This window comes from Callorhinchus milii, unplaced genomic scaffold, assembly GCF_018977255.1.
Source record: "Callorhinchus milii isolate IMCB2004 unplaced genomic scaffold, IMCB_Cmil_1.0 Scaffold1, whole genome shotgun sequence".
Classification (NCBI taxonomy): Eukaryota; Metazoa; Chordata; class Chondrichthyes; order Chimaeriformes; family Callorhinchidae; genus Callorhinchus; species Callorhinchus milii.
The window spans coordinates 13029209-13055413 of NW_024704742.1; the positions used below are offsets into that span (position 1 = coordinate 13029209).

Below are 26205 nucleotides of genomic sequence, written 5' to 3' on the forward strand. Positions count from 1 at the left end.
CATCTCGCAGAATCTACTGTAAAGTGAATCGACTGTACATTTTGCGGGCTAAATGCAGCAGCCAATTGCGCACAGCAAAGCAGTGTCCCACAAACAGTTGTGGATTGAGTGACCAATTTATTATTTTTTTTGGAAGGAATTATTACCTCCGGAAAAGCGATCCACGAATTGACGAACAACCGGGTTCCTACTTACTGCTAGGTAAACAAGCGTGAGGAGTAAGCAACATTTCACCCTGCTGGGAATCTAACCCAGGTCCTCCCACTTGTGAGGCGAGTGGTCTAACCACTGAGCTACAGGACTACAGGCTAAGGTAAACTGTTGGACCAAACTATGGTGAGCTTCAGTGTGGTGTGTGCATCTTGGGAGCATTTGATATTGGTGCTCAAAGCTAAGTCAAAATTTTCTATTCCCACAGATTTCTCACCCTGATGTACACAAAACCTGTCTAAAAATGTACAAAATTTAAGAAAAAAATCTAAACATTAATGATTTCTACCAATGACAATGGAATTAGAAGGAATTTGTCCTTTAAATTTTTTTTTTTGACCATTCAAGTAGGGTCAAATATTATGTGTAAAACCCAGTTAAAACAGTAACAAACTTGGCACACAATACAGAAATTCAGCTTCACTCTGACAAAACCAGATATATCCTTAAGGAAACAGTGAAGCTCAGGAATCAGCAACAGATGCCTTCTGTCCAAAGGATTGCACATGACTAAGATGTGCAAGTGAAACATACAACTTCGCTGATGCACATCCTCTGTAAGGAGTACCTTCTCTGCTTTCAAATGGGACAGGAATTCTTTTGCCGTGTCTCTTATGTCAATGTCTGGAGCAATATGATCTTCTCATTAATGCAAAATCTATGCAACACTACCATTAAATTTTCCGCACAACGGGAGACCTGTCTCTCCATCGCCAACCTGAAATCCTCCTTCACTCCCTTGGTAATACCTCGAGTTACAGTGTGATGCCTGTAATACAAAGGAAATAAACAAATGATTTATCTGCTGAATTGCCCTGAATTAATTTCCCATCTCCAGTTTGGTTTGGACAAATCTCTTAAGATGATTAGATAAATTTTTCCTCACTAGTTATTCAAAAAATTAATTGCTTAATCGTTTGAGAGAATATTTGAAAACGTTTTATGAAGTGTCAAGATTTCTAATTAAAGTACACGTTTTCTGATCAAAACATTGCATGTGATGCTTTCTTCAGCAATTATGCAAATTAATCAGAACACATGTGTACTTCTCTTTACAATTACTTCTATGCTACACATTGTATTATAAACGACTTAACCAACAAACATTCCTTCAAAAGAAACCGTATGATAAGAAAAACTTGTATCTGTGATTTACTACAATTTACTGCGTACTACAATGATTATCACAGGATGGCATGATGCTTTAATCATGGATTGCATAAACAAAAAAAGAAAATAAAGACATTCTGGAAGCATGTAAAACCCATGGATTAACATGGTGACAAACACAGCACATGACAAACAGGTCGTATGGTACCTGTCAGCTGTCTGAATGCTGGACTGCAGTTTGAACTCCTGCGGAAGTACCCCCAATGGAGGACTAGAATTCCTTGAAAACAGTAAATATCAACAGTACTTTCAACGCTCACACATATTTACCTATTGGTACAAAACTCTTCACCTGTTACCAACAGAACAAGATAACTGGAAGGAATTGAACAAGAGTGTATAAACTTACATTCATAAAGTACAACTAGATATATATAGTACATGACTAACAGGATGCAGTTGATAAGAGTACTAGACTGATTTCAGGAGGGTCGAGTTTGCAGAACATAGAATACATCAGACTGAGCAAAATATAAGCAGCTCAACTGATTCACTACATACAATATTTTCCTCTAATCACTGGCTACAAGTATAGTTCTCTAATCACTGCCGTACATAATCAATATAGCTAAAATTAGTACTTTTTTGATGAGGAGAAAATGACAAAGATTTCATGGTTGATCAGTCACAAAACCTGAATCAAAAGCGAGTATTTAAAATGAGATTTTCTCCCCTTAATCTCTGTGTATGTCTCACTATCCCGAGCATCTTCTACAACTGAGATAACATTCAGAGGACTTGTAGGCAAGCCTCCACAAGTGGCACTCTTTATTCAGCTGCTGTAATCGATCAAGGTCAGCAATTTGATCGAGATTCTCTTACTGGTTGACACACAAGTGTGAGAGGAGGTGGTTTGTGACTGCTCAGTGACATCCCCACAAACCTGGCTTCAATCTGAAACTCAATGGTTTCATGATCAAGTCATGTCCTTCCACTATGTAGCAAAGAAATGCTGATGTTCTCTGATGTGCTTCTCCACTGTATCTCTGACATTCACTTCCACTCCATAGAACAGTGTCAAAAATAGGATTCCAATTAAAGCAAAAAACTGGACAAAGCCTCATAGAAGTACGATTACTTCGTCAATTTTGCTGGAATGAAATTAGTTTAAAAATTGAGAATGCAACGAAAACGTGAAAGCCCATTAATGCAGCAAACCATCAAGGACGAAATAGGGCAGCTGAGAAAACAAGATAAATCAAGAAGCTGCTAGGTTAGATTACGTTTGGGTTTCTGAAGAGTCTAGAATCTAGATTGTAGGAGGGCAGACTGTTCAACAAACAAGATTGAGAGGTACATATAGCAAGGTATGACCATGTAGTTGAAAGTGGATTTATGTCAGGAGATGAATAATTTTAGAGTCTTTCTAACCTTAGAAAGTATAGATATAAAGGCAAAGTGCATGAAACTTCCACGTTGAAATTGCTGTGATGATGTGTTGAAAGAGGTTGGTTTCTTTTTTTGACATTTAAATAATTTGTTGGCTGGATCTTCATGTTTATGCAAATTTCTGCTTTGTTTGTTGAAAAACTGTATTAAACTTTTGTCTCTGAAAATGGATTTAAAATTTTTTGGGGGGGATAATTGCATATTCTGTCAGTTTTTAATCATAAAATTTCACAGGCTCGTAGATATCAAACACATCAGTCACTCTGAGATCTAATTAATTGTCAAGTACTTGTTTCACATCAGAGATTATTTACTAAAGTATCCTATTGATTGTATTTTCGGCTGTTGTTTGACGTGCATGCCTAATTTAGTGAACAGACATTTCATAAACACATTATTGTTCTACATAGACAAGATTCACCCATTCAGATGCCCAAATTTGTTTTAAAATACTTTCTATACTTTATATTGTCACATGATACAATGCACATTATTGCAAAGTATACTGCATTAGGCATTTTTGGTTAGGTTTCCTTTAGAAGAGACATCTTCTGTCAGAGTAGCAGTTAAAACAATTTTTTTAATGTGGTTTAATGAGTTTTTAGTGCAATTCAGATCTGGGATTTGTTATCAAATAATATTCTTCAAACCACGCATTCTTGGTAATTTACTAATATTCAGTTTGTTTGAAAGACCAAAGCATGCTTAGCAGAATCAAGTCAGGAAGTGGAAAACAAGGATAAAACAAAAGAGGAAATGGAACATCCTCCCGACATGAAAGACAATTTGTTGGTGGTTGTTGTAGTACGCAATCAAGTTCCATGATGTGATATCTAAGATGTTAACACCACACAAACTGGCATATTCAAGACTATCAAACTCTTACACCAATCTAACAAACCGAGTTTATTCTGCTTTTGAGAAGAAAATCCGCTTGTTGTAAGAGTGATTATGGCTTCACAACCTATCAGTCTGTTAAAAACACTTGATTCAGGGATTTACAAACGTGCAGACAAATGCACACTCAGAATCTCGATGAAGGATCTGACCAGGTCATCTGACCAGGTCTTCAATAATATTCCACATTTTCCATTAATGTTCCTGTGTCATCCATTTTCTCATGTTTTTTATCCAGCGTTTTCATACAGACACACTGTGTTAATATTGCCAGAGGAGCAAATAAGACTGACCTGAAAACCCCCACACAAGATGGTTTTCAGGAAATCATTCGCACAAGAAGAGCAGAAACAAAACATTATTATATTTCACTGAAGAGATTTGATACCAAAATTGGGCTGCATTGTCAGCAGAGTCTGGATATTTAAATCCCACACTGGAGAAAGATCTACTTATATATCAAGTACTTATTTCTATGAGATCTATTTTATCTATCAAATACGTATTTCACACCAAACCAATTACTTACTAAAGTATCTCATAGGTTGTACTGTTTTCCTCTGTTGTTTGACATGCCTGTACAATTTGGTGAATAGATATATTTCAAAAAAACTCATTACTGTTCTATATAGACACAAGATTCACCCATTCAGATGCCAAATCTATTTTAAAATACAGATTTTAGAAAATAATGGAAATGAAGGAAAGCAATCTCAAAAGGTTCAATTCCTTCCAGCATCTTTGTTCTTCTTACAATGCAACATATATTTCTCATGTCAACATACAATAACAGAACAAGTAGAAACACAAACACACAGCCAGCCCACCATCTCATTCAGTCTCTCAGACCAGCAAGATCAGCACTCACTTTATTAATAGGCCTTGATTTGGTAACAGTTCAAGATGAATTTTGCCACCTTCCGTAGTTCTAAGATAAGCAAATTCTTCCAACATATCAATGTCTAGGGGCATGGTTAAGGATGACTGCAGAATGATTAATTAAATAATAACTGCAGGTTATGCAATACCTCAACTGATCTAAACATTTGAGTGCCTTGCACACCAAGCTAATTGTTGAAGTATTGTGACTGTTATGCGAGCAAGAGCAAATGCAGCGGTTATCAGGCATCTTATCACAGTACAACTATGAAAGGATACTGGTAACATAATTAAAGAAGTTCTCATATTGGAAGGATCCCAGGTGGCAGATCTTGTCAATAGCTTTCAGAAAGAGATTCTCTCCTCGAGGCCAGTCCAGCTGTAGTAGTACAATCACATGACCCAAGGCAAGGTCATCTCGATTGTCTGTAAAGGCTCTCAACTACAAAAACAAACCGATGGGTCATTGCAAAGCTTTCTCAAAAGTAATTTGTTTTTCACATTCTTCCGTGGTGGTGTATTGTACCTTCAACAAATGTGTCAACAAATCAACATATGACTCATCAGTGAATGAAACGTCACTTTATGACTCTTAATTTCAGTGATTTCAGGATTTCACAATTTTACTGAAAATGTCAGGGCAACTTTACTGTCACATAAATATGTTCAGGAGGCAACGGTTTTAGAAAAGAGGCTAAGCAATGTGGTGAAAGGGCAGGTGGTTGAGGTTGAGAATTGTCAAAAAGGAATCAGTTTATTATTATTATTATTATTTTAGTGGAGTCCTGTAGCTCAGTGGTTAGAGCACTCGCTTTGCAAGTGAGAGACCTGAGTTCAATTCCCGGCAGGCGAAACATTGGCCAAGTTTCCTTACTCCACACAGAGCCTAATAATAATCCCTCCAAAACCAAAAACAATAATAAAAATTGGTCATTTTCAATCTACGACTGTTTGTGGGACATTGCTGTGCACAATTGGCTGCCGCGTTCGCCCACAAATATACAGTCAATTCACTTTACAGTGTGTTCTGTGAAGCGCTTTGGGACGTCCTCCTGACGTGAAAAGCGCTATACCAAATGCAAGGATTATTATTATTATTATGCTGGGGCCTTTTTCCGTTTTATACATTCTTATGTTCATGTGGCTATAGGGAGAAATAAATTGTATCAGAAAAATTAAATACTGAGTTTTCAGAAGGCTCTCAAGCTAATTGATTAAGTGCTAATTAATGACATTCTATTTAATAAAATACCTTTTGCAATTGATACAGTACATGTAACATCAAAACATCTCAAAACACTTCACAGGATTGAATCAGTCTGTAAAGAAGAAATTCATTTTCTTTTTTTTTCTTTTGAGACTGAACCAGACCTTTATAACAATCACTGATGACTAACAATGAACATTGCAGACTGGTACAATCATCTGTGTTAGCACACAAAATGACAAGCTTACCTTGAAGCAAGCCAACATTAACTGAAGGCAATATGGCATAACAGCTTTGCTGGTGCAGGGCAATAGTTTAAGATCCGTACCTAAACATAAAGGGAGTGTAGGAGGGGGAAAGAAAAAATAAAGAACAAAATGTACACAGTATTTTTAGACCTCTATCTTTCATTGTTCTCAGCATAGTGGTAAAGATATCATACAAATCTTCCAATATCAAAGAAATCGTTATTAAAGAAGAATATTTAAGAGGAATCAAGAAGCATAATTTCCTCAAGATCACTTAGAAAGTATTTATAATAAATCTTATAACACAGGAAGTAAGCAATTAATTATTAGGAGATGCTGGATTTCCTTGAATCCAAAATCAAGGGAATCCGCTCCGTGGTCACTGCCCCTCCAACTTCCACCCACCCTCCACCCCTTCCCTCCCACACTCCGACTCCTACCCAATCCTCCCCTACACACCTTCGAACCCGTTTCCCCACCCTCTGTCACCAATCTCATCCTGTCCCTGAAACCCACCACCTGCTCCCTGGACCCCATCCCCACTCTACTCCTTATCTCCCAGCTCCACCTCCTTGCCCCACATATCACAGACATCGTCAACCTGTCCCTCTCCTCTGGCTCTGTTCTCATTCCCCTCAAAACTGCCATCATCACTCCCACACTGAAACAATCCTCCCTTGATGCGTCGCAGCTATCAAGCTACCGGCCCATCTCCAACCTCCCCTTCCTGTCCAAGGTTCTCAAAAGAGTCGTCGCCTCCCAACTGCGCTCTTTCCTCTCCACCCACTAATTTTTTGAACCCCTCCAGTCGGGTTTCCGTGCTGCCCAAAGCACGGAAACCGCCCTGGTCAAGGACATTAATGACATCTTGACCATCTGCGACCAGGGCTCCCTCTGCCTCCCCGACCTATCGGCCGCATTCGATACGGTCGACCACGCTATCCTCCTCCACCGCTTGTCCTCCCACCTCAACCTTCAAAGCCCTGTCTTTGAATGGTTTAGGTCCTACCTCTCCCACCATCTTCATTTTGTTTCCACAAACGGCTTATCCTCCACCCCCCGCACTGTCTCGTGCGGTGTCCCTCAGGGCTCTGTCCTCGGTCCCCTCCTCTTCACCCTCTATATGCTCCCCCTTGGTGACATCATCCGCAGACATGGGGTTAACTTCCACATGTATGCGGATGATACCCAACTCTACCTTTCCTCCTCTACCCTCAACTCCACGACCACCGATGTCCTGACAGCCTGCCTGTCCGACATCGAGTCCTGGACGAGAGACAACTTTCTTCAGCTCAACGTGCGCAAAACTAAGGCCCTCCTTATTGGCTCGCGTCAGCGCCTCCGCACCTCAGGCGCTGACACCATCAGCATCCAAGGCTGCACTCTCCACCTCTCAAAGCCAATCAGGAACCTCGGGGTTCTGTTCGACCCTGAGCTGTCCTTTCTTCCCCATATCTGCGCCACAACTGGCACCGCCTTCCACCAACTCTCGAATATCGCCAGACTACGGCACTACCTCACCCCTCACTCGGCTGAAACTCTGGTCCACGCCTTTATCACCTCAAGGCTGGACTATGGGAACTCTCTCCTCGCCGGCCTTCCCGGCACCTCCCTCCACACCGCAGGTCATTCAGAACTCTGCAGCTCGTGTACTGTCCCGCACCAGGCTTCGGGACCACATCACTCCCACCCTCGCTCGCCTCCACTGGCTCCCCATCCCCCAGAGGATCGAATTCAAGATCCTCATCCTCACCTACAAGGCCATTCACGGCCTTGCTCCCTCCTACTTCTCCGACCTACTATCCCCCTACTTACCTGCCCATACCCTCCGTTCCTCTGGCTCCGGTCTGCTCCACATCCCCCGCCCCAATCGCCCTACGATCGGTGGCCGGGCCTTCAGCCTCTCAGCCCTTAGGCTCTGGAACTCCATCCACTTGTGCCTTCACCGCCTCCTCCCTTTCCTCCTTCAAGCCCGGTCTCAAGACCTTTCTCTTCAACCGTGCCTTCAGCTCCCCTCTCGACTCTCTACCCCCTCCTCGCTCCCTCCCTTCCCTCACCCTGACCATTTCCCCCCTGCTCGGGTCCCGACCCAACTGTCCAGCACCTTGGGACGTCCTCCCGACGTGAAAGGCACTCTATAAATGCAATCTTGTTGTTGTATTCTTTTTATCAAAAAATACTGATCACAAAATTATCATTTCTTTAAAATAAAGATAACCTCAGTTTTTCTTTCCCTCGTCTTCACATGCAGCAGTTGTCAGATTCACAAGTGCTGCCATGAGGCGACTCTTTAACCAATTTTCTACCTTTTGTATGAGGAACTCTCTCCTTCTGTTCATTTTACAAATGAGGGTAAAATTGAGATTAGAAGCATTCTGCACCTGGGGTATTGGGGTATTTTACATTCTATACCAACAACTCTGCCTCAAATCACAATCATTGCATAAATAAAAACCAAATGTAAACCAGACACTAGCATCTATTATTTTTATATCAGTAAACAGACCAGAATGTAACGATTATCTTACTACTGGTCACTAAATTAAAATTCTCATATCTTTCATAGCTTATTGTGAAGGAGAAAAATATTTGAAATGTTGGGACCAGTGGGTAGAAAAGAAATCCACAAATGTTTCCCTGAAAAAGATGCTAGGAACCAAACACCCAGCAAATGAAATGATATTTACGCAGCCAGGAAAATTGGTGGGAAAACAGCTCAAAATCTCATGTCCAATATGCTTATCTCAGTTGTATCCTTGTAGAGATGTTCTGAGCAGAGGGCAGGGAGGGGGTGGAACAATTGGTGCGAGAGTCATCCCATGGCAGTTTTTGTGTAAATCAGAAGAAAAAAAGATGAATTATTGCCTCTTCCCTCCCCGCAAGTCATCCTGTGAATCATGCTGTACAATAGGAAACTGAAAAATGCCTAAATGGAAGTAACTTTTTTTAAACTTTGCTCTAGGACCTTTTTGTTTATCTTAAACAGACAAATTCAGATAGTTGTTCTAAAAAAATACATTGGCAATATTTATACTAATGGAGCACATGGAGAGAAATGTACTGATATCACAGCATTGCAATATATTTCATTGAGGAAAAATGACAAATGAAAATAACATTCTTGAATATCTGAAACATTTTGTGGCATTCCATACCTCTCCTGAATTTAGATTTTGCTTTTGGGATTTCTTCCTGTGATTTGCCCGTTTCTTGGAGACATGGCACAACAGTACACATAACATCCAACACTTTATCACACGTCATCTGCAGCAGGAAAATATAGTCAATGGTTAATTAGAAGTTTATGGATCCTTGTCACTTTGTCATTTCAAAAGAGCAACACCATACTCAGTGATACTCAAGAATATGATCTGGGCTATTTGCAGCTCATTTTCCATCACACTGTGGCTCTCAGGTTACCACGTGCCCTTCGGGTGCTGTCCCCTCTCTTCTGCCGCACAGTAAGAAAAAACGAATGAATACCATTTGTGGAGTCCTGTAGCTCAGTGGTTAGAGCACTCGCTTTGCAAGCAAGACACCTGGGTTCAATTCCAGGCAGAGGGCGAAACCTTGAGCAAGTTTCCTTACTCCACACACCTAATAATAATCCCTCCAAAAAAAAACAATAATAAATTGGTCATTTTTAATCCACGACTGTTTGTGGGACACTGCTGTGCGCAATTGGCTGCCGTGTTTCACGTCTAGAAGACACGAAAAGCACTATATCAAATGCAACGATTATTATTATTATCACCACCTAGGTACACTTTTTTCCAGTCACTCAGGTTCAACAAGTAAAAGGGCTGCATTCGAATTATAGAGCCCAAAACGGTTTGCAATAATAGAGGTGAAATGCTAAATTATTATGATCCAGCTCCTGACAATAATAGGAAATAGATCTTGCACAGTCTCTCATTAATATTGTTTTATGCATTTTGCAAAGTTATAAATGTTGCAAAAAAAACCTTCAAAGGATCTCCATCAATTGATTATTTTGGACATTTATGCAGTTTTGGCAAGCCATACTCTCTGACTCAACACATCAAAACTGACTTAGCACAAGCCACAGCCCTTTAATCTATAACTTCACTATTTTATGCTAAAGGGCTATGGCTTTAGAGAAAACACTACAGGACTATTCCTAGAGCCCTGTGAAATTATTTTTTAAACAATGTTTTTGTTTTATTTTTCAGGAATTTCTTGTTATTTCATTTTATCCATTAAAAATGTTGTTTTATTTCTTTTATCACATTTACGATGTTTCATAATAATAGCTGGATTAGGCATTTTAAACTCTGGTGGCAACATTATGAATTTCCATACTTTCAAGGAGTCTATTGCCAAGACAACATCGGTTGAAAGTATTCATTTATTTTTAAATATTTTCACGCAGAATCCATGGATTTTAAACTATCTTCTTGTATTCTTTTTATTAATTTTTTTGTTTTATTTTGTTTTTCATTTTATTTTCTGTAATTTTCGCACCTGCGAAAAGCCAGGCCTCCAACTATTCCCATAGCTGTACCTTGCAAAGCAAACTGCTTATTTATTTTTAAAATTAAAAATGAAAAGGAAAACCTAACGTAGACACCAAACAATGGGACAATCTTTACCTAATGCAGATAAGCCTTTTTTACACAAAGAATGATACATAATATTTAACACATGATAAGATAATAATATACATGATCTAAGGTGCAGTAGTAAAAGCAGAAACATTAAGCCACATTCATTACATGAGTAAGAGGGGAGTAAACTTTCTTATTATTGACTCTTCAATTACTGTGAACTTACCCTGTATTCTCCGAGTGCAAAGTGACAGGCAGCCATTTGGATTAGCGCCCTCTGCTGGTCAAGAGTAGCCTGACTCAGGGCATGCTGTTGGGCTCCTTGAAGCACAGCTAACTGATGAAGACTATTTATTGCTTTTCTGTATTGGCCCTTTAAAAAACACAAGATTTCAATTACATGGTGTGGCAGTGAAGTTCAAGCAAACTTACATGATCATATTAATAACTCTTGCATTTAATACAGCACCTGAAAAAGTCATGAGGTGAATGATCAATTAATTACTGTTACTTTTTCTGACTGCATTTGTAGCAAACAGCAGTCAAATTGTTTAGCAAGTTTCATAAATAGACGGGAGGTCCAACACCCAATAACTGAACCACTGTTAGACAGGGCACTGGGAGAAACTCCCTTCTCTTGTCAAGATGGGTGTGATGGGTTCTTCCAACATCTATCTTAAGGGTAACATCATCAACAATTTAGCACTTCCCAAACTGCACTGGATTGTCAGCCCAGAACTTGTCATTAATTGTTTTCATATTAGTTTTTCTGTTTTCTAATTGTCAAATTAACAAACAACTTGATATGGTGCTATACCAAATGCAAGGATTATTATTATGAAATGCAAAGTTCATGAATGAAGAGCATTTTGTTTACATCTTAGAGATTGAAAGAATTTAATCTATAGTTCAATTAACTACACATAACTGGTTACTCAAAATATTCCTCTAAGCCAAAATACCTTACCTGGTATATAATCATGTCGGTTATGAATATTCTCAGCCATAGCCACATTTCAGTCTTCCATGACATACAGATTCGAATAAATTCTTAAAGAGAAGAATCAGAAATAAATTCTACAAATACCATAAAACAGGGATTTAATCCTATCTCAGAGCACCTCACAAAGCTGACTGAGGAGCATGAGATAGAAGGTAGCTGGGGGGGTTATGATGGCCGAAAGTGTGTTTGAAGAGATAAGTCTCAGTGGATAATCACCTAGAGAAGTCTGAAGGAATGAGTGCAACAGCACACAGCCCCATAATACAGCTTTCCTCCTTTTATCCAGTATTCACACTCAAGAGACAGTTAGCGAGCAGCCCTACCTTTCTCTAAGGCCTCCAGGGAATGAAGCAACTCCCAACTTTCCCTTGCAGTCTTAAAGCTCTCAAGCACATCGATTGAGTTTGGTAAATCACTCTTATTCATCACAATGTGACGGTTACGGCCCTTTCCAGAACATTCTTCGTCATCTGAGCTCTGGGGAACAAAAGGGATTAAAATGAGATATTATTCATCAGAATTTCACAAGATTAATTCACAAAAATGATCACTTTTTAAAGTAGGATGGAATATTGACATTTTGTTGCATTAATATATATGCATTGAAATTTCTCCTTATTATCTGGATCTTACATCGCAACACCAGTCAGTCACCATCCTTAAGTATAAATGTTGTCAAATCTCAGAATGTGACATTTGACAACATACACTTCCCAACACAGGAGAAACCCCAAGCAGAACAAAATGAACAATTACATTTTCAGGAAAACCAAATGGAAAATAACATTTTGCGCAGACCATTTCTATTGAAAGTAACATCGGAGTGGAACTTGTTTTGAGGCTTTGATGTATTTCTGTGCTGACAGAAACCCTCGTCACTAAATTGCTTCTGTGATGTCAGAAGGCACACTCCGCCTGTTCAGCTCCAAGGTGATAAGCAGGGGATGGAACTTCACACCAGCCTGAGTGCTGACATAAAGTTAGAGGAGAAACCATTCTACATCCTGTACTTTCCACAAATAAATATCTAAACACATCCTACATTCCTTATGATGAAAATTCACAAGCAATGAGTTGAACCAGACACATTATGCAGGGTATCCTCTGGAAATTGCAGATTCCAGTAAGTGTTCCTGAGGTCACTAATGGTGAAAAGTAATGAAATAGTGCGTCTTATGTGCAAAATCTAGCCTGCAAGCATTTATGAATGCAATACTAGTCTGACTGTTATGTCTGTCTGACAGTCCAGAATGATGGTGCACCAGTGATCTGTATATAACAATGCCATTGTCCAACCCTCCCAAATCCCAGACATGATGAGCTCTCCTGCCTAGATGAAACAGAACAGAGGCCATATGCTGGACAGGAGGAGAGAAAACGAATGAAGACCTAAGGCGAGCAGCTAAGTCAAGAGCATAAAGTAAGGCTGGGAAGGAAAGCAAATATCCAAAAATGGACGCAACACATTACGAAAAAAGTCCCAAATGTCTCACCTGTGTTTTTTCCCTTCCGTCTGCAAGCTTTCGCCGCTTGTGAATGTGTTTGCTCCGATCGATCTCAACATCACCGTAGATATTTGACAAGTCATCCAGTAGAATAAGAGGAGGTTGGTTGTTGGAAGGGCTGGACGCTATTAAAAAAATAACCGATTGTTTTAACAGCTACAGAAAATATGCATGACCTGCATGCCAAAACAGCATTGACATTGATAAGTACAGCAGCTATACAACGAGAACGTAGCCAGGATTTACTGTTGCAAATATAGTTACTATATTTTCAACATGAGGAAAATCGCTTTTAGATCTGCCAATATCAAAACAACAACAACAAATTACATTTATTTAGTGCCTTTCACGTCGAGAGGATGTCCCAAGGCACTGAAAACCAATAAATCATGAACAGGAGTAATGTGTGGACTGGAATCTGTTCCAAGTGTCTTGGTCAGCAATTGCCCAGATGAAAGCAAATCAGTCTTTCACTTCTTGGCTGTTTGAAGGACATTGCTTGCCACAAATTGGCTGCTGAGTTTGCCTTTAAATGCAGTCCCTACATTTTACAGGAAAACTTTTGTGAAATGCTTTGAGATTATGACACTATATCAAACAAATGAGAGGTAGTTTTCTTCATCAAAGCTGTTGATGTATCTACATAAATCTTTCATTGTAAGCTGAACTCTTAATGTCAACTTAAAATGCAATGTATTCTTGAAACACATGGCAGGTTGTTATATTCTTATAACAAATAGAGGAAGAAATTGGATCCAGATTTATCCTGTTTTCTATTGTCCTTTCCATGTTGTATACAGGTGAAATGTTCCTGTACAATTTCAGTTTGATAAGGCACTTACTTTAGTGATGTTTTAACATCCTAGCAATAACCCAACTCACCTTGAAATAGAGATGGCTGGATATTGCTGACATAATAGAATGCGTTCTTGAAGAAAACCAGCATTGTAGAGTAAACTACTTGATTCTTATACTTCCTGTGGTTTTCTTCATCAAAGCTGTTGATGTATCTACATAAATCTTTCATTCGATGTAGAATTTCTGCACAGGTCCTGAAAGATTTTTTAAGAAAACTCAAAAGTCAGTCATAAGTGGAACACTGAAGGGGGGAAAAAATGGAAAAGCTTCACCACACAATAGCACGAGAAGCGTGATGACGTGTGTGTATATTGAAGTGAGAGAACACAATTTGAAGTGCAAGGTACCACCGATGGAGTCAGCTGGCTTTTTACGGATTTTTTTATAGAAAGTACCATAAATATGAGTCTAAGCAAATCTACCCAACAAACTGTTATATTGCGGTTCTACTGTATGATACCAGGACCTCTTTCTATTTTTTGGGGGGGCGCGGGGGGATGAGATGTGTAAAAATTGCTTAAATGTTATATCAAAATGTTATTTATCTCAGCTTTACAAGCTGCAAGTAATAACGTATATTTATATAATGCATTACACATAGAAAAATATTTCACAGTGAAGGAGTGGGAGCCCCAGTAGTTGGAGAGATGGAAGAGAGTGGAGTGGAAGAGAGATAACCATTGATGCAGTCAAAATGACAGGTAATTAGAAATGTGTTAAATGCAGAGAGGGACGGATGCAGAGAGATTTAAAGAGAATGTTCCAAAAAGCAGGGGCAAGGTTGGTGAAGGCTCACCCACTGATAGTGGGCCGACAAACATAGAGCAGTTGGTAGAGCAACACTGAGTGCAACAGACTGCAATACTCAAGGAGAACTCCAACCTGTTTCCTTTGTCCATCTGCCACTCACATCGCATTGCTACAATAGAGAGGATTTCAAACAGCCTGTCCCATGGTTCCACAATCTGTGATGACTTCTCAGTTAGCCCTTCTATGATGTATTTTTGAGAGCTCCGCTTTGTGGGTGACTTGATTTCAGCTGTATCTTGAGAACCTAGCATTTAATAAGAATGATAACATCACCGTAGATATTTGACAAGATAAGAATTCTCCGATAAACAGCTGCAACTATTGCAAGAAAATAAAAACCTCTCCTTTAAGCAGGCTTTTCCATAACTTATTGTCCATTCACAATTCAGACAAACATGAAGGTTTCTATGAAATTCTGCTTCAAGAATTTCTTGCATAAAATCTGATAAGTAGAAGTTGCCAATTTTGAAATTTATGGTAGAATTCCAGATGATCCTCAAGTTAATTTGATAAAACTGGTGGAATATTAATTTTTCAGTATTTATCGATTATATTGATTATTTTGAATTCTTGCATATGTACTGATCCTATATCCTCGAATCATGAACCTAAAATATGCAGCATGAAGAGCCATGGTAGCACTCTGAAAATTACACCACTTTTCCTCCTTCAACACAAACATTAAACACATGATAAGCAGTTTATAATCTCAAATAGTCCAAGTACAATTACTATGACAAATTATTTTGCTGTATTCGGGTATCATTTAGTTGCCCAAAAAATAAGATAAGAGCCAAGGCACAAACCCAAATGGATTCAAGTACTCAATCATTAGTTTCTTGCACAATATAACACTAGTAATACAAATTCCTGAGTTACAGCAACTGTGGAGCCAATATGGTCTCCAACATGGTGAATTTGGAAAGGACATTACCTTGATGCTGGTTTTCCAATGAAGGAGACCTGGTAATGTAACTTATATAAAATTCAGCAGCTTTGTGGAGATACTGATACAACAGGTTAGCAGGTAACCTCACATCAAGGTTGTTGATAATCAAAGGTAGGACATCACACACTGTTTTGATAAAGGTGCATTGTGTTACAGAAATAGTACCTACACATTTACTACAAGAAAAANTACCCACAACAATTAAATATTGACATGTGCTTCCCCTATAAACGTCCAGTTCATAAAGTTCATAAAGCTAGAAATCAGTTACAGATCAATATTTTGAAGGTCACTATGATTCAACAAACAATATTTTTTTAAGGCATAGCAAGACAGTATTCCAATTCCCTTCCACGTCACAGAGCATTATAATTGTTCAATCTGACTTTATGAAGTTCTGTTGTCGATCTTTCTTTGTATCGTTTTATGCTGAAATGCAGCTTTGAGGTATCGGAGTCCTGTAGCTCAATGGTTGCAAGCGAGAGACCTGAGTTCAATTCCAGGCAGAGGGCGAAACCTTGGGCAAGTTTCCTTACTCCACACACCTAATAATAATCCCTCCAAAACCAAAAACAATAATAAAAATTGGTCATTTTCAATCTACGACTGTTTGTGGGACATTGCTGTGCACAATTGGCTGCCGCGTTCGCCCACAAATATACAGTCAATTCACTTTACAGTGTGTTCTGTGAAGCGCTTTAGGATGTCCTCCTGACGTGAAAAGCGCTATATCAAATGCAAGGATTATTATTATTATTATCCAGAGGTACTTTAGTGTCTCCACAATCAACTGCAAGACAGCAGTTGTGAATGGAATCAAGTGAAAAGTATTCCAATCTTCAACGAAAGTGCATATAAATGCATACCTTGCAGTGGAAGCCACTAATATGTGAACCAAGACAGAGAAACCCTAAGGCCAACTGTAGGTCTCCAAGTAGCACTCCCTTGGCTGAACCAACTAAACCTACAGACAAGGGAATGAATCTGGAAAATTCCTGATATTGAAGTACACATTTGTCTTCACATTTTCAGGTCAATGATACGTTTTCATATCTTACCAAATAACTTCCTAAAACAATTGACAGGTGATTCTTGATCTTCGATGTTTTCAGCTTCCAATAAAGTCTCACCAAGACTGACCTAATTTAAGAGGAAAAAAATACATATTCAAAATCTTTGTTATGTACTAAAAGAACTTTACAATTTTCAAAATTAATAAATTCTATCCCCTAAACTGACTACAAATCTTCAAAGTAAGAAACATGGGATTAAAACTGTGGTATTCCTAAACATATTCCATTCTGTTTTAAGGAACAAAGATAAAATGTGGTTTCTGAATAATAATTCCCAAACTTGGGAACCCCATCTTGGATCACTGATGGTGGAAATAATTTCCAAAGGCAGAAAATAGCCTTTCTGCGCTTATTCGGAGGGAGACTTTCCTAAATCAGCCCGAGTTAGAGCATCACTCCGTAAATAATCTAGAGGCAGTTTTCTGTGCTCAAAAATGGCAAGAGAAGCTTCGCTGGATTTAAATCTTAAATATTAAATGAGATTAAATTTATAATTTTTTTCAAAACAGGCCAACAGTTCAAAAGGATAAATAGTTGACTCCTGGGCCAGAGATATCAGTTCTTGTCCAGGACATTGGTCAGAGCACAGAGAAACAATGCATCTCATCTCAGAAATTGATAGCCAATTCTTATTGACTAATATTTGGAGCAACTGTTCAAAGTGGAATTGTTGACTGTCGGAAGATGGAATCTGAAGTAAGAAGAAGTGGATTTGCACTTCGAGATGTCTTTTTTACATGAACGTTGTAAATAGTTATAGTTGAGATTATAGTATAAGAATCATTAGTATTGATCATGTAGTGAAGAGATGAATTAAGTAGAATGAATTATAAAAAATAAAAACTGCCATCTGACACACACACACACACACACAGTCCTAGTAAAGAGGCACCGAGCTAGGAGGAGTACACTGGAATGTGACCCATGGTCAGGGAACATAAGGATAGCTGGATCTAAAGGATGGATGGTAGGCAGTCTACCCTTACAAGGGCATGTGACCTATGGGCAGGAGAGATAGGAACCTGGAATAATTGGACCAGGAGAATGGATGGGATACAAACTAGTAATTAAAACTGAGAGAATAATAATAATAATAATAATCCTTGCATTTGATATAGCGCTTTTCACGTCAGGAGGACGTCCCAAAGCGCTTCACAGAACACACTGTAAAGTGAATTGACTGTATATTTGTGGGCGAACGCGGCAGCCAATTGCGCACAGCAATGTCCCACAAACAGTCGCAGGTTGAAAATGACCAATTTATTATTGTTTTTGGATTTTGGAGGGATTATTATTAGGTGTGTGGAGTAAGGAAACTTGCCCAAGGTTTCGCCCTCTGCCTGGAATTGAACTCAGGTCTCTCGCTTGCAAAGCGAGTGCTCTAACCACTGAGCTACAGGACTCCACAGAGAGAAAGCTTAAAGTGAGCAGGTCACATGAACAGAGTTAGAAAGAAGGACTGAAACTTCAGGGACATGGAGTCAGGTGGTTTGGTCAGATTCTTTTGTAAAAGCTACCCTAGCTGGTACAAGGAGAAACAACTTGAAGGTAGGGAAAGAATGCCTGGGAAAAGTGCAGAGTGTGAGAAAGAAGTCATGAAAAAAAGAGTTAGAACACAGATGGCTGGCGAAAAAGGGTATAAAAATAGATAGCCGAAACTAGTTTTTTTGGAGCCTCTGCGGAGAGAAAGGGGACAGACCTCTACGGAGAGGAAGAGGAATGCCTTTGAGGGAAAGAGGACAAGTCCAGCTCTCGCTGGAGTGGACTGCAAAGAGGACAAGTTCAGCCCTTGCCATAGTGGACCACCAAGAGACGTTTGCAGCCAGCAGCAACCCAGAGATAGTGTTTAACTTTTGTGCCAGCCTTAAAACTTTATCACGATTTCCTGCCTGCTTGGTAGTATCTCTCCTAGTTACTAAAACACGCACTCAACATACATACAAAACAGTAAGAGATTATTTAGGTACATTTCATATAGCACATAATTTTTTTTATATATGTTTAGAATTTTAGTATTGAGTATATCTTGTGTTTTAGTAGTCATTTAAGCGTGACGAGTAATGATAATATGTCAGGTGTAATGTGATGCTTATGCGGTTTTATAATTGCTAATAAAACGTTTTAATAATATCCTTGGTGTGGTTTCTGACAAACGCTTGAACCCAATTTCACAACGTTGGTCAGGACGTTGGGCCAAACTCCCTTTTTTTTTTTTGATTCGGGCCATGATATCTTTAACGTCCATTTAAACAGTAAGGACCATGGTTTACTGTCTTATCCAAAGGACAGCACCTCGAACAACACAACACATCCTTGCATTACACCCTCTTTCAATCTCCCCATCCCTCTCTTTCTTTCTTTCGCCCTCTCCCTCACATTCATTCCCTCCGGTCCTCACACAATCTCCCTCTCTCTCTCAATCACTCTCTCTGCTCTCTCCCACCTCTCTCAATCACTCTCTCTCCCTTACCTCTCTGTCACACACATACTCTGTTCCCCACGCCTCCATGCAGCAACCAGCATTCTATTGGGAGTGTCAGCTTAGACTATGTGATTCAAAGTGCTGCTGTGGGGCTTGAACCCACAACCTCCTGACTCAACAAGTGCAACTAACTGAGCCAGGCAGACATCTTATTTGTAGGTGCAATAATAGTGTTAAAAGTGTCAATTCACAGTTGAGTGCACAAGTTATTTGCTATGCTTTAAATACCCCATGTTGGACAACAGATTCTGGAAACCGTCTCAAGAGAAGCAGCAACATTTCCGCTCTTTCCAGTGTATTGAAGCACTGTTCTGTGGCCTTAAGAAGCATTTCGCATTGTATTCGACCAGGCAGAGTCTCAAACAGTCCTGAAAAGCAATTCAACAGTCCTGACATAGGATGCCAATTGTGTATAAAAGCCTCTCAAACATACATTAAATATTAGTATGTCAAATTGAAACACAACTTGCTATTTTGTTCCTCTTTACCTTTTGGATTTATTTGCAGACACCAGTATACAACAACAACAAGATTACATTTGCATAGCGCCTTTCACGTCGGGAGGACGTCCCAAGGCGCTGGACAGAGAACAGCATTTCAGACCCGAGCTGGGGTCGAGGTGGGGAAGGGAGGGGAGAGGTAGGGGGGAAGCCGATGGCATGGTCGAAGGGGAGATTCTTGAGGCGGGACTTGACGGAGGCTAAGGAGGGGGTGAGGCGGAGTGATTGGGGGATGGAATTCCAGAGGTTGGGGGCAGAGTGGCTGAAGGTTCTCCCACCAATGGTGGGGCGAGTGGGTCGGGGGACGTGGAGCAGGCCGGAGCCGGCTGAGCGGAGGGAATGGGCGGGTTGGTAGGGGGTTAGGAGGTCACAGAGGTAGGGTGGGGCGAGGCCATGGAGGGCTTTGTATGTGAGGATCAGGATCTTGAACTGGATCCTCTGAAGGATAGAGAGCCAATGGAGTTGGGCGAGAATGGGGGAGATGGGGTCACGGAGTTTGGTGCGGGAGAGGACACGGGCTGCAGAGTTCTGGATTATCTGCAGCCTATGGAGGGAGGAGTTGGGAAGGCCGACAAGCAGGGAGTTTGCAAGGTCGAGCCTGGAGGTGATGAAGGCATGGACAAGAGTTTCCTCCGCCTGAGGGGTGAGGTAGTGGTGGAGTCGGGCGATGTTACGAAGGTGAGGGAAGGCAGAGCGGGTCATGGCTTGAATGTGGGGAAGAAAAGACAGTTGGGGGTCGAACAAGACACCGAGGTTCCTGACTGGCTTGGTGAGTTGAAGTGTGCAACCATGGAGGTTGATGCTGCCAGAGCCTGAGGTGCGGAGGCGCTGGCGTGAGCCAATCAGGAGGGCCTCAGTCTTGTTCGCATTCAACTGCAGGAAATTTTCCCTCATCCAGGACTTGATGTCCGACCGGCAGTCTGTCAGGACAGCAGTGGTCCTGGAGTTGAGGGTAGAGACAGAAAGATAGAGTTAGGGGTCATCTGCATACATGTGTAAATTGACCCCATGTCTGCGGATGATGTCACCAAGGGGGAGCATGTAGATATTAAGGAGGAGAGGACCAAGGACAGAGCCCTGGGGGACGCCAGACATGACAGTGCGGGGGCTGGAGGAGAAGCCGTTAAGAGGCAACGAAGTGGACACAGTGAGAGAGATAGGAATCGAACCAGGCAAGGGCAGGTCCGTGAAGATTAAGTAAGGAGGAGAGGCGGTGTATGAGGATGAAGTGGTCGACAGTGTCGAAGGCGACAGAAAGGTCGAGGAGGACAAGGAGGCAGAGGGAGCCCTGATCACAGATGTTCAGAATGTCATTAGTGACTTCGACCAGGGCTGTTTCCGTGCTGTGGGCAGAGCGGAAGCCGGATTGGAGGGTTTCGAAGAGGGAATGGCGAGAAAGAAAGGAACAGAGCTGGGACGCGATGACTCATTCCAGGACCTTGGAGAGGAATGGGAGATGGGGCAGTAGCTGGAGTGAAGGGATGGGTCCAGGGAAGGTTTTTTCAAGATGGGGGTGATGATGGCTGTTTTTACAGGGGTGGGAACTGAACCAGTGGACAAGGAGAGGTTGATAATGTCGGACATTATTTGAACAGAGAAGGGAGTTTGTCCCATGGTCTTGGCCAACAATCCCCCAGATACAATCCGTCATTCAGTTCAAGGCTGCTTTTGTGTCATTGCTGTGCGCCAATATTGGCTGCATCATTCCTCTTCCAAAATACACAGTCACTACACTTTGCAGGAAATCCTGCAAAGCACTGAGGTGTTCTGTTTGATGTGAAATTAAGAGTTATTATTGATTTAGTTTTGTTCTAGTTCAATTACTGGACCTTTTCTTTCAATTACAATTTTCAGGATTTTTGCTCTTGATAATAATACTTTATTTACATAGGTTTGTAAACTTTACTGAACAGCCAATGGTCAGGAGTATTCAGCGAGCCATGGTTAACCTGCTGAGCTGGCTGGTGAGGTACAGTGAGGAGATGGGGGCAGTGATGTCTTCCCAGGGACGACATTTTGGAACTCCGCTCAATGCAAGATTTCAATTTTGATCTGAAGCCAAAGGGAACTATTGGCAAGTGATTAGAATTTGCTACTTAAAAATGCTTTTGGCAATTTGAATATTGGCAATTGTGAATTAAAGTCCCAGTATCATGCTGCAGTCCTTCATTAGCTTCCAAGAATGTAAACAATTTACATTTAATGACTTGCTTACCTGATTCAATTATATAAAATATAACAACACCAGCACATTGGTGTCACCTGCAGGTGCTACTGCTGGGATAAGAATAGCATTCCAGGTGGAAATTCTGAAAATAGTTCTGCTTACCATGTTCAACATTGGGCAAGGACAAGTAGCTCAGTGCTTCTCAGTGCCATGTTCAACAAAGCCACAGACCACTTTGGTAACCTTGAGAGAACATTTTATAACCATTTCAGCCATCATTTTTTATGACTATTTAAAGAGCTTTTCTTCCTTCTCTGCTAAAAATACACAAGAGTACATAGTGCTGTAGCATCTACCAAACAACCTGGGAAACAAAGGCAATGCCTGATGTAGCAGTAACTCCTGGATTGTGCTGCTAGTTGATTTCGGTCAGGGTGTTTTTTATGCGTGAACACATTGGCAGCTATTTAACTTTGAAAGCATGCAGCTGAGCCTGAACACAAGTACTTTCAAATAGAATCAATAGTAATAATCTTTACATTTGATATAGCCTTATCATGTATTCGAGACGTCTCAAAGTGCTTCACAGAAAATACTGCAAAGTGAATTTACTGTATAATTTGTCTGCGAAATGTGGCAGCCATTTGTGCACATCAGCGTCCCACAAACAGTAGTGGATTGAGTGACCAATTTTTTTTCTGAATGGACAGCAATTAAAGTGGGAACCCTGTCTAATGTCCATCCTTCTTAGTCCAAGGTGAACTGCAACGACTCAACTGAAGCCCTGATTGGTATTTGAACATAAAACCTTCTGCAATGGCCATTATTTCCATCATAATATAATAATAGCATTTGATATAGCGCCTTACAACTTCATTGAGATGTCTCAAAGCCTTCACAGAATATACTGTAAAGTGGATTGACTGTATTTTGTGGGCGAAACGAACTAAGAAAGTACACAATCTGGTAAAATGTTTATTAAAATTAAAAGAAAACAAAATCTTTTCCAAAACCTCCTAGTAACACATTTACACCCCATTAAAAAGTACCCAACCATATCCAACCATACAACAGCAATAAGATTACATTTGTACAGTAGCTTTCACGTCGGGAGGCGCTAAGTAAATAAAAAAAATTCTGCTTACCTCGTAAAAACTGTGTCTGTTTGTCCTGAGAATCATTACGCAATGCTCCAGTAATTACACTTATTTCCCTCCAGACCATAGGCTGGTCAGTAAAGTTCACAAACCTATGAAAATAAAGCATTATTAGAAAGAACAAAAATCCTGAAAATTGTAATCGAAAGATCTAGTAATTGTACTAGAACAAAACTAAATCAATAATAACTCTTAATTTCACATCAAACAGAACACCTCAGTGCTTCGCAGGATTTCCTGTAAAGTGTAGAGAATGTGTATTTTGGAGAGGAATGATGCAGCCAATGTTGGCGCACAGCAATGACACAAAAACAGCCTTGAACTGAATGACAGATTGTATCTGGGGGATTGTTGGCCAAGACAATGGGACAAACTCCCTTCTCTGTTCAAATAATGCCATGCCTCTAAACACCCATCTGAACCTCAATTTAAAATCTCAACCGAAGGACCCCAATTCTCTCCAATTCTTCCCCCTTCTGAAGAATGGTTTTGTCCACAGGCTCTGCAGTTTCAAAACTGGTCCTTGAGTAAGGACCAAAATCCTTAAATTCTTTTCCATTTTGGGAGCATGTGCTAACTGGTGCGGCATATAACAGCCATACATTAGCAAGGCCTGGGGAGGAGGTGTTCAGTCACAAGCCTATCATTCAGGACATTTTAATGGCATTTTCTCCCCATGCAAGAGTCATCACCGGGTGATAATTAGCATGGCACATCCCAATTCTCTTCCATCCTCCTCCTCCTCCCATAGGTTTGCCTTACCGGCAAACAGTTGACATGAGAGCATTCAAACATCTAAACAAACATTTAAGCACTTTGGAACATCCTCCCGACATGAAAAGTACTATATATATATACAAATTGTGTTGTATTTCTACCAGTTGTTGCTGGAGTGTAAAAAAAATCGATATCTCTAGTGCTGTAAATATGTCTTATATATATGTAAAAATGCTTATCCAATATTGACAATGTTGTCCAAACTACGTCAATTGACTGTACACTTTGTTGTTGTTCTCCACCTGCAAACAGAAAGGTTTCTAATGTCACTCACATGTCATATAGGAGGCGGCCAGCTGAAGCAGTCCTCTCAGCATTCCTCTCAATCGTGTACATTTCATACTAAATTTAAAAAAAGTATAAAATCAATTCACAAAATGAATCTTCAGAGATAATGATCTTACCAAAATCTGTCAGTGCATGTTCCCAACTGAGCCAAGCTGACAACTCTGAATGCTTAGAGCGGGTGGTCCAACTGGTGGCCCGTGAGCCTGGGGGATGATTTCATCCGGCCCGCAAACACACTCGAATGGTGTGTCTAGAGCCCAGGCTTGGTCTGACACAGCAGGAAAAACAGTGGCGGGAGGCGGTGATTAGCAACAAAGCCTGGCAATCACTTTCAAATAAGTAAGAAGACAGAGACAGAGTGATGTATAGAGACAGAAAGAGAGAGAGATACACAGACACAGAGAGAAATAGATAGACATAAACAGAGAGATACAGAGTTAGACACAGACAGAGATACTTGCACATACAGAGATATGCACACAGAGAGACAGAGATACCCACAGACAGAGAGAGAGAGAGAGAGATACCCACAGACAGAGAGAGAGATACCCACAGACAGAGAGAGAGATACCCACAGACAGAGAGAGAGATACCCACAGACAGAGAGAGAGATACCCACAGACAGAGAGAGAGAGATGCGCATGGACAAAGAGAGAAATGTAGAGACAGACAAACAGAGAGAGATGCAAAGATGCAAAGTCACAGAGAGACAGTGACACAGACACACACAGACAGAGAAACAGATACGGATAGGTAGGGAGGTACGAGGGCATGAAGTGATTTTAAAACAAGGATCTGTTCAATGATTGGGAGCCAGTGGAGTCTGGCAAGGACTGGTGTGATGGGGACATGGAGTTTTGTGCGGGTAAGTATCCAGGTGGCGGAGTTTTGAATTAATTGGATTTTGTGTATGGTTTGGAGCTCGAGAGACCAGCGAGAAGGGCATTGGAATAGTCCAGCTTGTAAGTGACAAAAGCTTGGACAAGGGTTTCAGCTGTGTCGGTGGTGAAGTAAGGACGGAGGTGGGCAATGTGACAGAGGTGGAAAGTTGCGGTCCTTGTCAGGGAATGTATGGCAGAAAGGAAAGCTGGGGATCAAACGTAATCCCTAGTTGTGCATGGGTACAGAGAGTATGAGGGAGAGGCCGGGGAGGTTGAGGAATTCAGAACCACAGGAGAGAAGACGTTGATAGGAGCCAGAGTACAGCTTCCATGTTGCCAACAGTCAGCTACAGGAAATTTACGTTCATTCGGGCCTTGATGTCAGACAAGCTGATACGACATCAGTGGACTGGGAGTCACAGCTGGAGAAGTAGATTTGTGTGTCATTCGCGTACATGTGGAATTGACCTATGTCTGCAGATGACGTCACTAAGATGGAGCATGTACATAAGGAAAAGAAGGGGCCAAGGCTGGAGGCTTGGAGTACACCTTGGACTAGGCCGGGGAGGAAGGGGGGGAGGAAAAACCATTGACTGAGATGACGTGCTGGCGGTTGGTTAAGTAGCACTTCGAAACCCACACACAGACATATACAGATACACACACAGGTACGCACACACACACAGGTACGCACACACACACACAGACACACACACACAGGTACGCACACACACACAGGTACGCACACACACACACAGACACACACAGGTACGCACACACACACAGGTACGCACACACACACACAGACACACACACACAGGTACGCACACACACACAGGTACGCACACACACACACAGACACACACACACAGGTACGCACACACACACAGGTACGCACACACACACACAGACACACACAGGTACGCACACACACACAGGTACGCACACACACACACAGACACACACACACAGGTACGCACACACACACAGGTACGCACACACACACACAGACACACACACACAGGTACGCACACACACACAGGTACGCGCACACACACACACAGACACACACACACAGGTACGCACACACACACAGGTACGCACACACACACAGGTACGCACACACACACAGGTACGCACACACACACAGGTACGCACACACACACACAGACACACACACACAGGTA

General features: G+C 41.0%; 1 protein-coding gene across 2 annotated transcripts; it reads right to left on the reverse strand.

The window, feature by feature from the left end:
- Positions 1-274: 274 nt before the first annotated feature.
- Positions 275-24211, reverse strand: ints10 (integrator complex subunit 10). 2 transcript variants are annotated; one of them, XM_007912208.2, is made up of 17 exons: positions 24124-24211; positions 23061-23164; positions 19477-19616; positions 16752-16833; positions 15679-15819; positions 14817-14988; positions 13959-14128; positions 13065-13201; positions 11895-12048; positions 11536-11618; positions 10795-10941; positions 9156-9264; positions 6001-6080; positions 4825-4987; positions 4535-4628; positions 1529-1600; positions 275-979 (listed from the first exon to the last, which is right to left on the reverse strand). In XM_007912208.2, exons 1-17 carry the CDS (start codon positions 24183-24185, stop codon positions 823-825), a joined length of 2067 nt encoding a protein of 688 aa, XP_007910399.1. In that variant the 5' UTR covers positions 24186-24211; the 3' UTR covers positions 275-822. The 2 variants fall into 2 exon arrangements, with proteins under 2 accessions (XP_007910399.1, XP_007910401.1); XM_007912210.2 differs by lacking the exon at positions 1529-1600.
- Positions 24212-26205: the final 1994 nt, after the last annotated feature.